Source organism: Pteropus vampyrus, unplaced genomic scaffold (genome assembly GCF_000151845.1).
Source record: "Pteropus vampyrus isolate Shadow unplaced genomic scaffold, Pvam_2.0 Scaffold171, whole genome shotgun sequence".
Taxonomy (NCBI): Eukaryota; Metazoa; Chordata; class Mammalia; order Chiroptera; family Pteropodidae; genus Pteropus; species Pteropus vampyrus.
This window is the reverse complement of record NW_011888952.1, coordinates 1842930-1861449: the sequence shown is the minus strand read 5'-3', so window position 1 is coordinate 1861449 and position 18520 is coordinate 1842930. Positions and strand designations below refer to the sequence as shown.

Here is an 18520-nt window from a genome sequence, read left to right as displayed (position 1 = left end):
GAGTACCCCAGACTTCTCCGCAATCGCAGGGAGCTCTTCATCGCTGCTGTCTGTGTGGTCTCCTACCTGATTGGCCTCTCTAATATCACCCAGGTGAGCACAGTCAGCACCTGGCACACCTCTGGTGCTGACTGCCCCAGGGCTACTCCCAGGTCCTCTTTGTCGCAGCTTTGTCTTATCCACCTTCCATCTGTTCAGTGAGCACCATCTTTGTACCAACAGTGGCACACATGGCAAGGAGTCAGACAGGTTCCCCGCCCTCAAGGGGCCCCAGGCTGGTGAGAGACACAGATGCTAGGCTAGAAATGATAAGACAGAGCCAGAGAACACAGCTCCTAACCAGGCCTGCGGCACCAGGGACCGCTTCCTAGAGGAGAGAATACAGAGGCCGAGTTTTGAAAGACTTACAAAAATTAACTGGAGAGTCAAGGCAGAGTTGGGCCTTTAAAGTTGACACTGGCCCTTCCTCTCATTCCCACTTTTTCTGTCGATATAATGAGCAATGCTTTTTGCATTCAAGGCCCTTCCAGTCTAATCAGAAGATAGACACATAACTGATGAATTGTACAATAAATATAAGTGACTCTAAAGCCATGAGCTTAGCCCTGTGGATCTGATGTATGATCCACAAAACCACCCCAGATCTAAATACAGTTCAGACCCAAAGTTATTGTTTATTCATAGTTGCCGAACACCGACTATGGGTATGGCATGACACTGGAGATTCAGTAGTTAACATGACAAGTTAATTTGGTGGACGAGATTGACATACAAATTAAATCATTAAGTGCCATGAAGAAAAGAGGATAGTGGGACAGACCAGTAGGGATAGGAAGGGTGCCACCTCAGACACAGTAGTCAGGGGCAGTCCCTCTGAGGAAGTGATAGTTGAGCTGAGACTCAAATGGTGGAGAAGAGCAAGCCAGAGGAAGATCTAGCTAGGAGAAGAACACTCAGCAGGTGCAAAGGCCCTGAGGTGAGAATAGTCTTGGTGAGTTTGAGAAATGGAAGGAAAGACAGTGCGATGGGGCAGAGGAAGTAAGGAGTAAAAGGGGGATGCAAAACCAGATCATACAGGACCTTGAAGAACAAGGCATTTGGATTTTATTTTATTATTTTATTTTCTATCTTTCCACTTAGTTTTGTGTTATGTTATTGTCTTATTTGAGCCACGGAAGGTTTGAAGCAGAGGAGGGACATGACTGATTTAACATTGCGGATAGATGGCTCTGGAGACCAGCTCCTCTTTCTGTCATCCAGCAGGAACAGGGCATTTCTCTCCACCCCCAGGCATTTTCTTCCCAATCACCCGAGAGTCAATGCCCATATCCTCTCAGCGTCACAAGGCCTTCAGTGCTTCCTCGAATCTACTCACAAGCCTCCTTGCTGCAGGGTAGCCTAACCCCAACCTCGTCAGACTGCAAAAGCCCAGGTTGACTGAACTCAGTGCCCTGGTCTCTGGCAGAAGTGGCCTCACTCTCGCTGCTTTTCCTCTTGCAGGGTGGCATTTATGTCTTCAAGCTTTTTGACTACTATTCTGCCAGTGGCATGAGCCTGCTGTTCCTCGTGTTCTTTGAATGTGTCTCCATTTCCTGGTTTTACGGTGAGCATCAACCCCTCCTCCCTCATTAACTCATTCGTTCATGTCTTTCTTCAATCGTCATTCAACCAATACAACTTGAACACCAGGCCCTTTCCATGCATTAATTTATTTAGCTGATGATGTAGTACAGGAAGTCCATGTTTAGAAGATACCACAAGAACAGTTAAATAAACTCATTTAAAATGGGATAAATTCGAGGATAAAAGGGTTTGTTTGAAATTTTATCTAGAGAAGGGAAACCAAAATGATGAAAAAGTTCTAAAGTTAAATATTTTCTTAAAGCTAGGCTATAATTCAAAGTCTGCCCCTAAAACAAATAAAGGAAACAACGATTTTATTTGTTTATTTAGTGGCCTAAGTTTCTAGACCCAACTGCATAATAGTCAAAGGATGTCCTTCCCTGCACTTCGATTATCACAATAAGATGATGTGTTTGAAAGAACTGTTTTCCGGGGTCTGTCTTAGTCCTTGATAATCATTGTATCTCCTTTGCCACCTCACCCTCCTCATCATTTTCCTTTCCTCAACTCTTAACTGGTCCAGTGCTCTCGCACCCTCACTGGTCAGTGACTTTGCTTATAATTGGAGCAGTGCCCAACATCACTCTTGAACTTCATGATGTCTGTGGGTTTTTGTAAGATTTGCAGTTCTTTGCAATTTATCACAAGTTGCTGAAAGCAGCAGATCCACAGAGAAAATCACCCCTGCTCAGCCAGGATTTGAAGGAATGGCTGGGATACATTTTGACCAGGAGGGACAAAAAGAGCGGTAGGGACACGTTTTTATGTTTATCTGATTATTGGTAGATATTTTCACATTTAGGTGACTTGCTTTCCCACACAACCCGCTCGCTGCGGGTATTTAGTTATTGAATACTTAGAGAAAGATGACGCCCTCGTAGCTTCAGCCCATGTTACAGATGAGGAAGCTGCACCTCAGAGAGGTTAGGTGACTTGCTTATGGTCATACTGTGAGAAAGTGACATCGAATTTAGCCTGTAGTGCACACAGCTCATCCATCCCTCTTGCTTTCACTCCAAATGTCATAGGTGTCAACCGATTCTATGACAACATCCAAGAGATGGTTGGCTCCAGGCCCTGTATCTGGTGGAAGCTCTGCTGGTCCTTCTTCACCCCAATCATTGTGGCGGTAAGGACAAGGCTTGACCAGACCTCTTAGGATGAGGACTGAGTAGGCCCTGGGGCAACTCAGGTCCAGAGAGAAACTTCTGGAAGCAAAGGCAGATGGAAGAGACCCCAGGCCCTCGTTTCCTAATACTACTCCTTCCCATTTGCTGGACATCGGCTTTGTGCCCTGCATGATACCAGATACATTACATCATCCTCATAAACCTCAGCGGATTAGACATTATTGCCCCACTTTACTGCTGAGGGACCCAGGGCTCACTCAGCTAGCATCACCCGGCATGTCAGTGCTGCATTTAAACCAGATCGGCCTGATTCTGAAGCCTAAACTATCCATACCAGGAGGCTTCTCATTCTCAGCATCTCCCATTGCCTCCCACAAGGGGAAGCTGAGGCATGAGCAGACCTGTGAGGGGGCTTCCTCAGGTCCTTGGCTGCCCCAGGTCTTGGGGTGGGCCACTGCATATTTTGTGTCCCACACAAGGGCACCCAGCCAATGGCAAACTGGGTGCTGACATCCAGCCCTTTTTCTGATTGCTAAGCTGATTAACTTGGAGGAAGGGATGCCTTTTTCTATGGGTCCTCCCAGAAAGGTTGTTTTCTTCTTTTGGTCTTCCCAGAAAGAGTGCCTTTTTCTATTGGTCCTTCCAGAGAGGGTAGCTTATTCATATTGAAAAGGGCTACCCTTTTCTATTGGTTTGCACAGAGAAGGCTCCTTTTGCTATTGGTCCTTTCAGAGGAGATGCCTTCTTCTATCATGACAAAGGCACCTTATGTTCTAATAGCGGCCTTGGGTGTAGGATTCCCAAGATGCTGGGCCCTTGTGAGGGTCAGCCTCAGGGTAGGGGTGGAGGGCAGTGGACTTATTGGCTGCAGGTCTAGGGAGGGGGCTTGTTTGTCCAATCTGGGTGACTGACTACCCCCTTCTCGTTCTCCTCAGGGCGTGTTCATTTTCAGTGCTGTGCAGATGACTCCTCTCACCATGGGAAGCTATGTTTTCCCCAAGTGGGGCCAGGGCGTGGGCTGGCTCATGGCTCTGTCTTCCATGGTTCTCATTCCCGGATACATGGCCTACATGTTCCTCACCTTAAAGGGCTCCCTGAAACAGGTAATTCCTTTCTCCACACTTTGCATCACTGGTTCCCTTCCCCCACTGTGCTAGGAACAGCCTCTACCCTTGTGGAGCTCACAGTCTAGCTGGGGAGACAGACAAGTCAATAGCCAATGAAATAGAGTGTTAGAGGTGCCGCGATTGGGGTAAACCATGGATATCGGTTACTCCTACCTGGGTTGAGGAGTGTTAGGGAAGGCTCCCTGAAAGAAGGGATAGCTAAGGAGAGGCCTAAGGATGAACCAGAGTTAAAAGTAGAAGCAGAAAGAATGTTCCTAGAAGAGGATGAGAAGCATGTGCAAAGACCCGCAGGTATAGACTGATCCATGTGCTGGGAGGTAGAGTGGGGAGGCATGCAGAGGGGTGACATGAGATGAGGTTGGGAGGATAAGAAGGTCAGGCTAGATCATGAAGGGCTTTGAAAATCAGGACAAGAATTTTGGACTTTATTTGAAGGTAATGGGGAGCCATCAAGGATTTGGAGCCGATAATGGTGGGATCCAATGTATTGAGGGCTTACTCTAGACCTCATTTGTGAATTTGATAAAGAGAAAACACGGTCTTACCCTCAAGGAAAGATAAAGCACGTAAGGCACACTGCCCCAGCAGGAGCCCACTAGCACATACTAGATCCACGCCAGCTCTTCGTTAAATTATATCAAATTCTTGAGTGAAACAAAGCAGTGCTGGAGGACCCAGGTGCTAGAGACATTGATGGAGTAAATTTCAGCTAAGAAGATTTCACTGAGGAGGAGTGGAGGATAAGATTATGGAGAATCAGCTGGGAGGACCTAGATCAGTGGCTCTCAACCTTATTTTCCACCAAGATGTGCCTGTCAGGCCCACTCAGAGCCAGAAGGAGGGGCTCTCAGGTCTGCAGCATAGGAAAGATGGGTAGTGGGTTGTGTGCAGCCCTAAAGTTGCTGGGCAGCCCCTCCTATCACAGATGGAGTAACTGAGGCCGAGCGGGGAAACTTCTTACCCTTCCTGTGCAGTAAGTTATTAGCAGAGCCGGAGCTTGCAGCCCTTTCTCCCAACTCCAGGTTCTAGGTTTTCATTTACCAAGTTCCTCTGCTGAGCCCCAAGAGGCAGTCACATCTGCATTTGTGGAAGAGAGCACAGCCTATGCAAAGGATCAGTGGTGGGAAAGGGCAAGCATGTCTGAAGACAGTGTATGATAGGTTGAGGCAGGATTGCAGGGGATAGACATAGAGAAGGTAGTGGGAGATTCATCCATTCAGCAAATATATGTTGAACACCTACCATATACCAGACACCGTTGTCAGTGCTGGGGACGCGGCATTGCACAAAACAGACAAAAATCCCACCCTCTTGGAGTTTACATTCTAGTAGAGGAAGATCAACAAATAACAAAAACACAGTAGATGGAGAGGTCTACTATGGAGAAGCATAAAGTAGGAAGGGGTTTAGGGAATGCCAGGTGAGCCAAGACCTAAGGAGGTAGAGATTGAGCTGCATAGCTATCTGAAAGGAAGGATGTACCAGACAGAGGGCACAGCAAGTGCAAAGGCCCTGAGGCAGGTGTATGCTTGGGGTGTGTGAGAAGTGAGGAGGCCAGTGTGGCTGGAGTACAGATGAGGGGAGGACATTGAGGTTTGAGGTGACAGGGGCCAGATCGTAAAGAGCCTTACAGGATTTGGTGAAATGGGAGCCATTGTTGGGTCCTGAGGAGTAGAGGGACGTGATTTCTAACATAACCCCTCAAGCTCCTGTGTTGAGAATAGAACAGAGGGGATGATGGTCAGGAATGGAAGTGGAGGGCCAGTAGAGAGATATTGCTATAACCCAAGGGAGAGGAGGTGGGAGCATTGGAGGGTGTGGAGGATGTAGGGGCGTGGCCAGAGTCTGGGCACTGTTTGAAGGCAGAGCAGACAGGATAGACTTGAAAAGAGGGTGGTGAAAGAGAGTGGCCAGTCTCCTTCCATCCCAGCCCGAATTCTCCTTGGTGCCCACAGCGCATCCAGGTCATGATCCAGCCCAGCGAAGACATTGTTCGCCCAGAGAATGGTCCAGAGCAGCCCCAGGCCAGCGGCTCAGCTAGCAAAGAGGCCTACATCTAGGAGTGCGGGGCGGCTCACCGACCCCACACTCTCACCCCACCCCAACCTGGCTGAACATGACCACCACTTGATGTCTGAAGATATCGTCTATCTCAACCTACCTCGAGTGGCGAGTCCAGACATCATCACCATGCAGAAAGGGAAGGTGGGGGACCGTCTCACCCCTAGTGAGCTCTGCTGTGGGCAAAGGTACCCGATGGCTTCGGCACCCACAGGCTGGTGACCTTTTTAATTCGGGCCCCATAAGCATAAAGCATTCAGCATTTGTTACTGCCACGGTAGATCATTTTTATCCAGCCAGAAAGTGTGACGCAATGAGGCTGCACTCTCCTGGCTTTTAGTCGTTTTTCCTGACTGTTCTCTTACTGCCAAAACCCATGACTGTTATCTTGGACTTTGCAGGAATTCGTTTCTATCGGAACGATGCTCTGTACACATGAAAAGGGCATTTTGTATAACGGGGATTTCCAGGGAGAGCTCACTCTTAAGTAGCAGGAAGCCAGCGGAGCTCTTTCATTTTTTGGTTTTCTACTTCCGGAGGCAGCTTGACTTTAAAACAAGCCCCAAAGACCTCAGTCAGCATTCCCAGAACTGCTTCTCAAGCAATCTGCCCAGTGTCCTTTTTCCCTGCCGCAGGCCGAGTTAGCATCTCTGTGGCTAAGCTTTCTTGCCCTCTCCTCATCAGGCCGTTCTGATTGCACCTGGTCCAAAAGTAATTTTCCAGTCCGGCCCCGCTCTGCTCCCCGGAAAACTGCCACAAGCACAACTGATGTTTCTATCGCCATTCCAGGGTGCCTGAGGTCCAGCTGGGGGCAGTTCCCTAATCGGAGCCCCAGTTCCTCTTAGGCTGCCCAGCTTTACAGAGCACAGAACAGTTGCAGAGGAAATCACGGTGAAGTCCTATCCCTGAGTCAAAATGGATCCAGTTACATTTCTTAAACTATCTCCCTCACTGCCACCCCATTCAAAGTTGCTGCCTTCTCACCTTCTCTGAAATTCCTCAGCACGAATCCCCTCACTGCCACTAAAATCAACCCAGCCCACTAACTGAGGAGCTAGTGTTAATCCAGTACCCCACCCCCAGAAAAATACTTCATAGATTAAAACTGCTTCCCTGGAAAGTAGTTTTTGTTCCTGTCCAGCATGGGCTCCGTGGTGGCGGTGACAAATCAGATGAAGACAGTTCCTTGCAAGCCCCTGTAACTCAGCGTTTCTCATTTACCAGGAAGATGGGTTCCCATGTAGCAAATCGTATGTTGTGCCCTGTAGCTCCTTAGCTAGTTAGCTCACAAACTGTGTTTTACAACTAATCCTTAATGACTATGGTAAATAACTGTGACTGTGGGTTTTTTAATCTCTTGTCATTCTCATCTGAAAGTGACCAGTGACCAGCATACCAGTTCTTGCAATAAGATATTACCCTCAGAATATTAAGCACATTATTGTAGAGAAAACAAAAAGTACTTGTACACATATAAATACACACACACGTACACTTATCCTCACGCGTGGTATATAGGGTCTCGTTTGATATTGTGTAGGAAATCTAAAACCTTTTCCTGAGGTCATCTGTAAAATAGTCTCATTGCTAAGGCATCCCAAATGCCAACTGGTGAATCCTTGATCAAAATGAACTTGTACTGTCAAAGTGTAGGGTTAGACTGAAAGGAACCCCTCACTGTGTCTCATGGTCCCACTCCCCATCCATGGGAAGGTCAGGAAGACTTCTCACTTCCTCTTTGTTCTTCAATGTGAAACTAAGACCAAGTCTTTCTAAGAGAAATGCAGTGTATTTAATGTTTGTAAGCAAATCTAAGTGAAGTGTTTGGCAAGAAATCCCCTAACTGATTTCCATCCAAACCTACTTACATAGCACAATATTATGTGTCGTATAATTACAGTGAGAACTGTGAATATGTGTAACTTTTTTTAGTATTTGCCCTGAGGGGCAAAGATATTGTATTATCATATATGCTTCTTTTTGCAATAAGGATTTATTCTCAGAATACCAAGTAAATCTATCTCTATATAAAAAAATATATGTAATATAAACATATTCAAACTATATACAGAGCCTGTTTAAAAAAATTACAGTATTATTTAGTAAAATTATCTGTTCTATGGACCAAATGTAAAATATTTATAAATGAAGATGCATTTTAAATGTCTATAAATGGTGTCATAACTAGAGCACGGACGTTATGTACATTTCTAAGAATTTAGAGAAAAATAATAAAGGATCTATGATATACACAGCAGACCTTCAGTTCTTTGGGGTGGGGGAACAATAGCCTCTTTCATCAGAACAATAACACATACACACAATACTATTTTTCCCCAACAGAGAAAGAGATTTGGGCTCAAAATCTAGCGAGATAGAGCTGGACTTCCAAAAGCCTTGAAATGTGTGAATAGAAACTTACTGTGAGCTATATAAAGAAGGTATTTTCACGGTTCTAAAAAAACTTTAATGTGGTCAACTAAATAAAGGTCTAAAACTAGGATAATAGGAGCACATTTAGTTAACAAGGACATTCATTCACTCATCGATTCATTCCTCAGGATATTTTTAAAATTATTTTAATTTTATTTTTTTAAATCTAATTTAGAAAAATTTGAGTTCTATAGAGAAGTTGTAAAAATGGCTCAGTGGACACCTGGATTCACCAGCTGTTGACATGGTGACACTTTAACTCTATCAGTCAAATTTCAGTCTGGGAAGTAGAACCGCTGTGAGTATTAGGGAATAAGGGATTTATTACAGAAATAAGACCTTGTACAACTGTGGTAGAAGTTAAGAAGTAAGGGCCTGAGAGTTGGGGGATCAGAGCTAAATCATTATAACCAGCCTGAGCAGAAGAGGCAGTTCCTTGCTGCCCTTTTTGCTTATTACATTCTTGATGCCCCATGAGCAAAGAATTCCAGTGGACCCAGAACACATGAGAGTTGAGTGGGATTAAAAGCCAGCATAAGATAAGTATGTTATGTCTACAACTGAGTAACCCTGAGAGCCACACTCTCTATTCAAACTAGAACTTGCTTCCAAAGCAGAAAGAAAGCAGTGGTGTTCTAAGAAACACCCAACACCCAAGGAACCCCATCATATTCTTTCTTACTCAAGTTACTTTCCTGTATTAGCCAACCACTTACAATGAAAATGATGGGTCATAGAAGGAAAGGGAAAGATATGGTAACCCATACTTTCTTTTCTGTATTCTTCAGTAAACTGAAGATACTAAGTGTTGGCGGAATGTGCGCATATCAAGAAGTGAAATAGAAACAACTCAGTTTTGAGCAGGTTTCTACTGTTCTTGTAAGAACGAAATGCATATGCATGTACAGCTTCGAAATACATATTGTGTAATTCACATATGAATTTAATGATCTTGCATTTGCATACTACAAAGATGAACAGTAAAATTTATGCTAAAGATTTAGATTTCAAGTTTTTCTTTACTTAGGATGACATTAAATAGCAAATTAAAAACATCATGACTAGTCGAGACCATGGAACGGAAGGAAAGGCCTTATATTTAGTACTTTTAACAGCACTTCTTTCCTGCTTTTTACACAAGGGGCCCTGCATTTGCCTTTTGAATTGGAACCTGAAAATTAAGTGGCTGGCCCTGAGGGAAGTGTAGGGAAGGCTGTTGCCTCTGCATAGCTTCTGCCTCCGGATGTCTGGTGGCTGTGACCTGAGGCCACTGGTCAGCAGGGCACTGAGCAGGGGAGAGCAAGGATAAGCCGGACCCCTCCCCCATCTCAGGGAGCATGCAGGTGTCTCCTTGCATCCTTGACCCTGAAGACCCTCTCCTCCCCACCCACCAATACTTCTCTCATCTCTGAATGAAGAGTAGAAGAAGGCCTCTCTGTCTACCACCGTCTGTTCTCCTGAGAAACAGCCAGAATTTTGTTATGGTCATTTAAAAAAATAAAAAGACTTTTTCCCTCAGGAGAGCAGACAAAGGGTTCAATTAAGGGAGCCATCTCCTAGGGGAGGGGCCTCAGGGTCTCTCATCATTTCATTTCTGCCTACTTCTCCTTCCCTCTGACTTCTCCACAGCTAGCTGCAGCCCTTCCTGGCCCTTCTTCCCTAAACCATAAGCGCTTAAAGCACATACAGAAGAAAAAGTATGAAATGTGAAACTCACCTGTCACATATGGCCAGGATGATTTCCTTGGCCCACCCTCTCTGCCCCTACAACAAGGTGACTTTCCAGGCTCCTCTCTAGCTTTTGTCTTCAGTTGTTCAGAGGAAAGAGGGAAACAGGTCAGAGAGCTTGGAGTTGGGAAGAATCTTAAATGTCATCTGGTTGTATTTGAAGTTTGAACTGTTTCTCCAACTGCAGTGTGCATACAGGTCACCTGAAGGATCTTGTCAGAATGCGGATTCTGATTCAGTAGGTCTAGGGTGGGGGGAGCTTGAGATTCTGCATTTCTAATAAGCTCTCAGGTATTGCTGCTGGGCCTTCACCCACACTTTGCAAAGCAAGAATCTAAGGAAAAGCCACCCAGCCTTTTCTTAAATACAGAGGCTTGCCACCTCTTTAGGAAACATAGAAACCCTAACAACTCAAATTGTCTTAAACATAAAAGAGAGTTTGTTGACTCATAAAAAAATCAGAGTAACGGCTTTAAGCATAGCCGGATCCAGATGCTCAAAAGACAGCATCAGGAATCATTCCCTCTCCACCCGCTGAGCTGGAGGATAGGTCACTTGTACCCAATCACATGAATTTGCACATTTGGGGAGAGGTGGGTCCCTAAAGGAAAGATGGGGAATAGATGCTGTGGAAGCAAACACAGCAAAGGCCACCTGGAAGCCACTGTCTCTTCAAACAACCCTTTGAAAGTCCTTCTTTGACATGGGTCCCCCAATACTTATACCATTTACTCTAGTTTTTAGTGAAAGTTCTTTGTGCTGTGGACCAATCAGAAAGGCAAGTAGAGAGGAATTGGGCGTGTCTGAGATGGGTTGAGACAGTCTCCGTTGGGGCTATTACTGGGTAGATGCAGAGGTGGAAGTCAGGACCACTGTCGCCACTCAGTCCAGACCACCATCATCCCTCAACTGGATCACTGTGCAGACTCCTGACTGGTCTCTCGCCTCATCTTGCCCCCTATAATCCACTCTGCAACAATAGGCAGAGTAATCTCTCAAAATATAAATATCGTCATGTCATTTCTTTGCTTAAAATCCTCCAGTACCTTCTCCTACCACATTTAGAAAAAGTTCCATCTCCCTGCTCTGACCTGTTGTGCTCTCCATGATCTGACCACTGTCCAACTTTCTGGCCTAAATGCATACCACTCATTCCCTCATTCATAGTACTTGGCCATCTCTCTGTCACTTCAGCCCTCCAACCTTGTTCCTACCACAGGACTTTTATATTCACTGTTCTCTAAGCTTGTGACATTGTCCAGGAGGCTGCAGGGTCACCAAGGAGGCACTTGCTTCAACCTGGGAGGATAGGGCTAACTTGCTAGGGCAGGAGTCACATAAACTGAGAACCAAAGAATGATAGCCATGGAACGTGGGTCTAACTACAGACGATCTCAGCCTGCCCAAAAATGAAGGATGAGGAAGACTCGGTGAGAGGGACAGAGGAGGCAGAGTAAGCAAAGACCCAGGGCCTTGGCACACAGAGGCGTAGATGGAAAAGCACTTGCAGTTCTGTATTAGGAGTGCCAGGGATGCTTTCTACCTCTGGTCAGCTCTTCTAGATAGCCTCAAGCCTGGTCCTTTCTCCTCACTCAGGTCTCTGCTCAAGTGTCATCTTCTCCCAGAAGTGTTTTCTGACCACCCTACCTAAAATAACACCCTCTTCTGTCTCTCTCTGTCCCCTAACTCCACTATATTTTTCTTATTTCAGTGCTTATATGTTTATTAATTTATTGTCTGCCTCTTTCTACTATAAAGGAAGCTCCAGGAGAATAGGAACTGTTCTTAGTTCACTGCTGTGTCTTAAAAGCCCAGAACAGTGCATTTAAGACACAGCAGTAAGAGCTCAATAAATATATCAATGAATGAATGAATGAGTGAATGAATGAATGAATATGAATGGACGGAGAATGACAGTGTAACAGCCATTAAGGTCTCTGGTTTCTGGGTGTAAGTTCTGGCTCTTGCAGCTCACTCTCCATGCATCTATGAACAGCTACTTTGTGCCTCAGTTTCCTTGAAAAATTGTGGTTAAAGTGAAGTGAGTTAAAATAAGAAAAGCAAAAAACAGAGTGTCGGGCCCAAGATGAGCACACAAAAATAGCCAGTGTTATTATAGCAATGGTGCCAGAGATGTTCCAGACAAAAACAAAGCAATGTGGCATTTTGGAAACCCAGCTCACCCTGATGGTGGGTAATTACCTGATTTCCTCTGGGTTCTGTGTCATATGGAAAAAGAGATTCTGGATGCCCTCTTGGTCTCTCCAGGGACCCTCACAGGTCCAGGGCCTCAGGTGGGGTCTGTATCTCCAACAGCTCACAAAATATTTGGCTGCAGACTTTGCATTTCTCCTCGTTAAAAACAAAGCCACGCAGATTGCTTTGAGAAGCAAACTTTCAGGTGGGCTGACCACGACTCTTGATCAAGTTAGTAGAAAAGATCATCAAAATAGCTCACAGTCTTGAAGCTCAAATTGTGTGCATATTTCTCTTTTCTTCAGATAAACTCACAGCAGTGCAACTACTAAGTCAATTTTTAAGGCTTGTGCATTTTTAGGGCCACTCATAACAAGTGCTGAATTGTCTTCCAGGAAAATTATGCCCGTTTTCACTCCCCCCAGAAGTATTGATGCTGATAATGCCCCCACACCCTTTCCAAAACCACGTCTTGTTATTTTCAAAATCACTTCCAGTTTCACAGCCAAAGATATCTTAATATCGAACTTATATTTCTTTGAATTTTACTGATGTTGATCTTTTTTTCATGTGTTTCTGGCCTTTTGTATTTATTTTGTGTATTTACAGCTCATGGATATTTTGTTTTTGTATCTGTCTTATTTGTTTTGAAGTTTTTTTTAATATATTGAAGTTATTAGCACATTATCTTATGTTGAAATCAGTTAAATCAGATGATGTAGATGTAGATATAGGTGTAGACGTAGATGTGTAGGTTGGAGGTATAGATAGAGATGTACATGCTGGTGTAGGTGTAGGTTCAGGTATAAATGTATATGTATAGGTCTCTGTTGTTGCAGACATGGCTGTACATATCTTCTCCCAAACAAGTGTTCTTCCTGTTTGTTAGTTCCTGGCTCTCCTGCTTCATCCTTTTATAATTTTAGATGGGTATAGCATTAAAGGTCAAAAAAACCATTTTCTGCCACCTCCTTTTCCAGCCCCGCGTTGGTCTGGCTCCTCATTTGCATGGGAATGTAGGAGTAATCGCCACTTCTTGCTGCATCTCCCTCACAAAGTTTCTCAACTTATTGAATTAATAAGTGGGAAGTGCTTAGAACAGGGCCTGGTACATCTCAGTCCTCCGTTTGGGTCACTCTGAGGCCCGGCTTTGAAACGCCACAGTAGCACCAGCAGATTATTCCCCTCTCTGTCCTCTCAAATCACCCCTTTATGATCCTCTTGGAAACTCCCCAGGTCACACGTCAGGCTCACCGAGCTGTTGCAGAGCTGCTTAGAGAAGCTGAGCAGTGGCGCTGGCATTGGTGGTAATAAGAAGATGATGATGATGATGATGAGCATTTATCGAGGCCCTGCGCCACCCACCTCCCAAGCAGTGGGCAGTGTGTAGACGATCCTCGGATTGGTGCCCCGCCTCACTCTCTCGGGTCCCTTTCCCATTTCCATTTTTGTGCACCCTGGCTCCCCATGTGCCTTCACTCTGATATCCAGCGCCTCCTGTCTGTGCACAGACATGGGTATTGCTTTTTATAGCGGAAAATACATAATAAACTGTATTTTTAAAAAAGCACAAAGCCATACGGGCTTGCCAATGTGGAGAAGGACAATTTACTGACAAGATCATCTCATTACGATGCACATACAATTAAGATTGTGCATATCTTGCTTTGTGAGGAAAATCTTCTTGTACTAAAAAATGCACATGAAGACATGGTAAGGGGCCCAACCATGATAGAAAACTCTAATAACATCATAACATCCAAGGAGAAACCAGGGGCTCCAGCGACGTGTTCACTAGAAATTTCACCTGATGTTTTCAAGGAAATTTATTGGTGTTTGGGTCAGTTCAGGTCTTGAAAAGAAGCAGATGCCAAGACAGAATTAAGAGTGTGAGAGATTTCCTGGGGTAAATGCCTTTAAATGACACAGGGGAGAAAGGGCAAGAGCAGCCAAGGAGACACTCAAGCTACTGTGACATGCTGCACCTGTGCAAGGAGAGGGGGAAGGGAGGAGATTTGTGTAGGAAGAGCCTCAGGCCACAGGCAGTGCTGAGACAGTGTCAGCCAAACCAGTGGACAACCCCAGTGCAATGATTATCATTAGAAGAGTCCCACACCAGAGAAATGTCCAGGCCCCAGTTCCATGCTCAGTTCCTGACTGGGGCTGCCAGGGAGAGTACCGACTTGTTCAAATACTATGATGGATCCCAAAGGCCCTGCAGCTGGAAGCTGCTAGCCAGCTGCCCTCCCACTCTGAATTATAGGAATGCAAGGACAAAGGAAGGTGACCACATTTTCTGAATGCCCTCTACCTGCTCAGCACTTTACTCTCCCACCACCAACCTGCCCAAGGGTTAATTCCATTAATAGATAAGAATCCTGAGGCTCAGAGAGGGAAAGCAACCACCCCCCACAAGGCCATACAGCTATAAGTCATGGAACTGGGCCTCCATGGGCAGAGGCACGCATAGGGCACCAGGCAAAGATCTAACACCAGGCAGAGTTCAGGTCAGAGGGAGATCAGGAAAATCCCATGGCGTGGTTGGTGGGGGTTTCTGCCCCTTTTCTGCTGGAACCTTGGGGTTTGGCCCCACCTCTTCTGCCAGCCCTTCTGGATGTAAGGGCCTACATTGACCCAGTGAAACAAGGGGGTGCCTCCAGGGTAGAGATGCAAAACAAGTTTACAAGGACCACGCCAGGTGGCCCCAGAGCACAGAAGAACCTCAACTGCATCTTCAGAAGAAAGCTCTAAGCCAGAGTGCACATGAGAATCCGAGAGGATGCCAGATCAAGAGCAATGCAGAAAGTCTGGGCTGGGGCCCGGGAATTGCCTTCTACAAAGCAGCTCAACCCTTTCTCATGGAGAAAGTTGGCTCCAGATCACATCAAGAAACACTGTTTAAAACAATCCAGAAACCCAAATCGAAGAACATTTTACAGAACAACTGGCATATGCTCTTGAAAAATCTTAAGGTCATAAAAGACAAAGATTGAAGAATTTTTAAGATTAAGGAGACATGACAACTGAATGCAATGGGTGGTTCTGAATCAGATTCTGGATGAGAACTTTTTTTTTTTTTTTTGGTCGTAAAGGGCATTGGTGGGACAATAGGTGAAATTTGAATAAGATATGTAGATTAGATAATAATATTGTATCTATATTCATTTCCTGCTTCTGATGAATGCACTGTGGTTATATAAGAGAATGTCCTTACTTTTAGGAAATGCATTCTGAAGTATTCAGGGGTAAAGGGACTTTATGTCTACAATTTATTCTTAAGTGATTGAGAAAGTAATAATATACACATATACAGTATCTGTATGTATGTACGTGTGTACATGCGTGTGGAAAGAGAGAGAAAGAGAATAAAGCAGGTAAATGTGGAGAAATAGTACTTGAGAAATTGAGGCATCCAAGTGAAGGGTATACAGAAACTCGTTATACTCATTCTGCAACTTCTAAGTCTGAAATGATTTAAACACACAATCTAGGAAGAACCTGGGTGTCACCTTCCTTTGATGAGAGTGGTACAGGGTGGTGGGGATGAGGGTTCCTGCAGGGATAAGGGAGATGGGGAGAGGGACACGCAAGCTTCGGTTTGGAGCAGGACCATTCTTCTCTTGTATACCCCCTTCACTGTAATTGCCCCTCTTCTTTTGGAGAACTCCGCCTTCAGGTCTCAGCTGAGAAGTCACCTTCTGGAAGCCTGTGCTGGGTGCCCCCTGTGCTCCCAGAGGTCCCTGTCACAGCGTTCCTCTGTGTGCTCACTTGTCTCCCCCATTGGCTATGATGCCCTTGGGGCTGAAGGAGGGCGTGGACCGTTTCTTATTTGTCTTTGTGTCCCCAGTCCTGGCACGATGTTTGCCATATGCAAATGTTCAAAAGAGATATGTTTTTGGTTTCCTATTTCTATATCCAACATTTTGCAAAAACACTAGCTAACTAAGCCCTGCCTAACTTCTGTCTCATTAGTACCCATAAAACTCTATAAGGTAGGTCTGATTACTCTCATAGTACAAGAGAAAAATGCTGCTTAGAGAGAAATAAGTGGCATGCTTTAAAAAGCGTTTATTGAATGAATGCATAAATAAATTAATGAACAAGGCAGAAGGTACAGATTGTGCTATGATCCCAGAGGGGCCAAAGGTGTATGAGGTAGGGGCGGGAGGAGGACTCCAGGAGGCAAATTCCAGTTCAACCCAACAAAGCATGTCTCATGGTCAGGACTATCCAACAACAGAACAAGCTGCCTTTGTTGGGAGTAAGCTCCCCATCCCTAGAGGTGTGCAAATAGAGGGCCCCCACCCTGACAGAGATTAAAGTAAAATGAGAGGTGGCTACAAACTTGGGAGGGGCCAATTCTATGATTCTTCTGGTAGCAGGTGTTTCCTGAGCTGGTCCAGTGGGAAAAGGGACTTAGGACCTTGGCTATTTGAAGATAAGTATTTGCTCCCTTTTCCTCACCCCTGCCTAATCCCAACCCCAAGAATAACGTTTCTCTAAGGGCATGTTGCCGAGTCCTGGCCCACTGAACATTAATTTTAAAAAATGGCCCTTGCACTTAAAGTATTTTTAAGCAAAAGCTTTGCAACAAAACAATGGCCTCATTAGGCTTTATTTAAAGCAAAGGAGCCAACCTCCAATGAGACTAATAGTGGTCACGTGAGGCCTGCAGCTGGCCCCATCTGGGGCTTGAGAGCCAACTGGGACGTTCAAAATTGCATCTTCTCAGCCTCAGCCAGAACTTGGCTTCCAGATCACTCCAGTCAGTTCTTTCACCCCAGACCTTCACCGGCCCTTGATATGGGACCCTTGACTGGGGTTTCACCCCTCCAAATATAGCTCAACTCGGGCCTCTCCTTTCCCCTCCCCAGCTGGGGGCTGCAGTGGCCTCTCTCTGGTTATTGGCTTCCACTCTTGACCTTCTAACCCATTATCCACACACAAGCAGAGAGTTATTTTTAAAGCTTAAGTCAGGCCTGCTGAAAACCCTCAAAAGCCTTCTGCTGCACTGAGAATCAAATTCAAACTCCTCATTGTGCCCTGCAGGGCCCTGTCTGACCTGGTTTCCCACCTTCAGCCACAGCCGACGGCTCCTTGTCCTCTGCACACTCACCTGACTATTCTTATCTCTGGTTTTGCGCACGCCTGCCCTCCGCCAAGTGTGCCCTGTTCCTACCTCTGCTCTGCTTTGTAAACTCCTGCTCATCCTTCAAGAGCCCTCTGGAGCATCCTCTGCCCCCAGAACCCTTCCCTGAGCCAGACCCCTTCCCACACTCAGGAGTTTTCCGGACCTATCTGGCTGCGCACAAATGCACTGTATTATCATCTCTTTCCACTTTCGTTCCCCAGCTAGACTGTCAGTCCCATGAGGACAGGGACTGTTCTGCTCACCATTGATTCCTCAGCACCAAACACGTGTCTGTCACACTTTATAGGTTCAATAACTATGTGCCGATTGAAATGGGTGGCCACGTGAACCAGTGAGAATATCGGAAGACGGATTAAACAGTATACCTGGCAGAAACAAACCAGCAATATAAACAAATAAATATAAACATAAACAAACAATTAAGTGGATAAATACATAAATGTAAGTAAATAAGTAACAGAACATTCCCCCCAAACATTTATAGCAATGGTTCTCAACCCTGGCTACATGTTGGGGCTAGTTGGGGAGCTTTTAAAACAGCCTGTCATGCCTAACCTCAGATCCATTAACTCAGAATCTTTAGTGGGGAGGCTGAGGCTTCATCTTTTTTAAAGCCCCTGGTGATTCTAAAATGGAGCCAGGGTTGAGTGGTTCTCAAAGTCCCTGGACCAGCAGCATTACCTGCACTTGGGAACATCAGTGATTCTCAGACTGGAGCACTGTCATCACCTGATTCAGGAGGTCTGGAGTGGGTCCTGGTCATATGCCTATCTAACAAGTTCCCAGATGCTGCTGGTTGGGGTGGCACTTGGAGGCCCAGGGCTCCAGAAGCTTTCTTTCTCTCTAGTCCTTTTCAGTGAAAGGAGAAGGGTGGGAAAAGTGACAGATAAAGCTTGCTGATCTAGGGGCAGGAAGCTCCATAAGGATAGGACAGAGATTGTTCTATCAGTTTTTCTTCTTTACTTTCCCATTTATGTAGATGAGGAATATGAGGCCTGGGGAGGATCAATAACTTGCCCAAAGCTTGGGATCAAATCTTTTAAAAAATTGATTTAATGGGTAAATAAAAA

At 45.4% G+C, this 18520-nt stretch overlaps 1 protein-coding gene across 1 annotated transcript in view; it reads left to right on the top strand.

Moving 5' to 3' along the window:
• SLC6A1 (solute carrier family 6 member 1) overlaps positions 1 to 7954 on the top strand; it is a 22599-nt gene extending 14645 nt beyond the window's left edge. The window contains exons 12-15 of the mRNA XM_011370560.1: positions 1501 to 1603; positions 2652 to 2752; positions 3689 to 3856; positions 5836 to 7954. Of these exons, the coding sequence (XP_011368862.1) occupies positions 1501 to 1603; positions 2652 to 2752; positions 3689 to 3856; positions 5836 to 5940 (477 nt within the window). The 3' untranslated portion in view covers positions 5941 to 7954. The remainder of the gene's footprint in view (positions 1 to 1500; positions 1604 to 2651; positions 2753 to 3688; positions 3857 to 5835) is intronic.
• The last annotated feature ends 10566 nt before the right edge of the window (positions 7955 to 18520 follow it).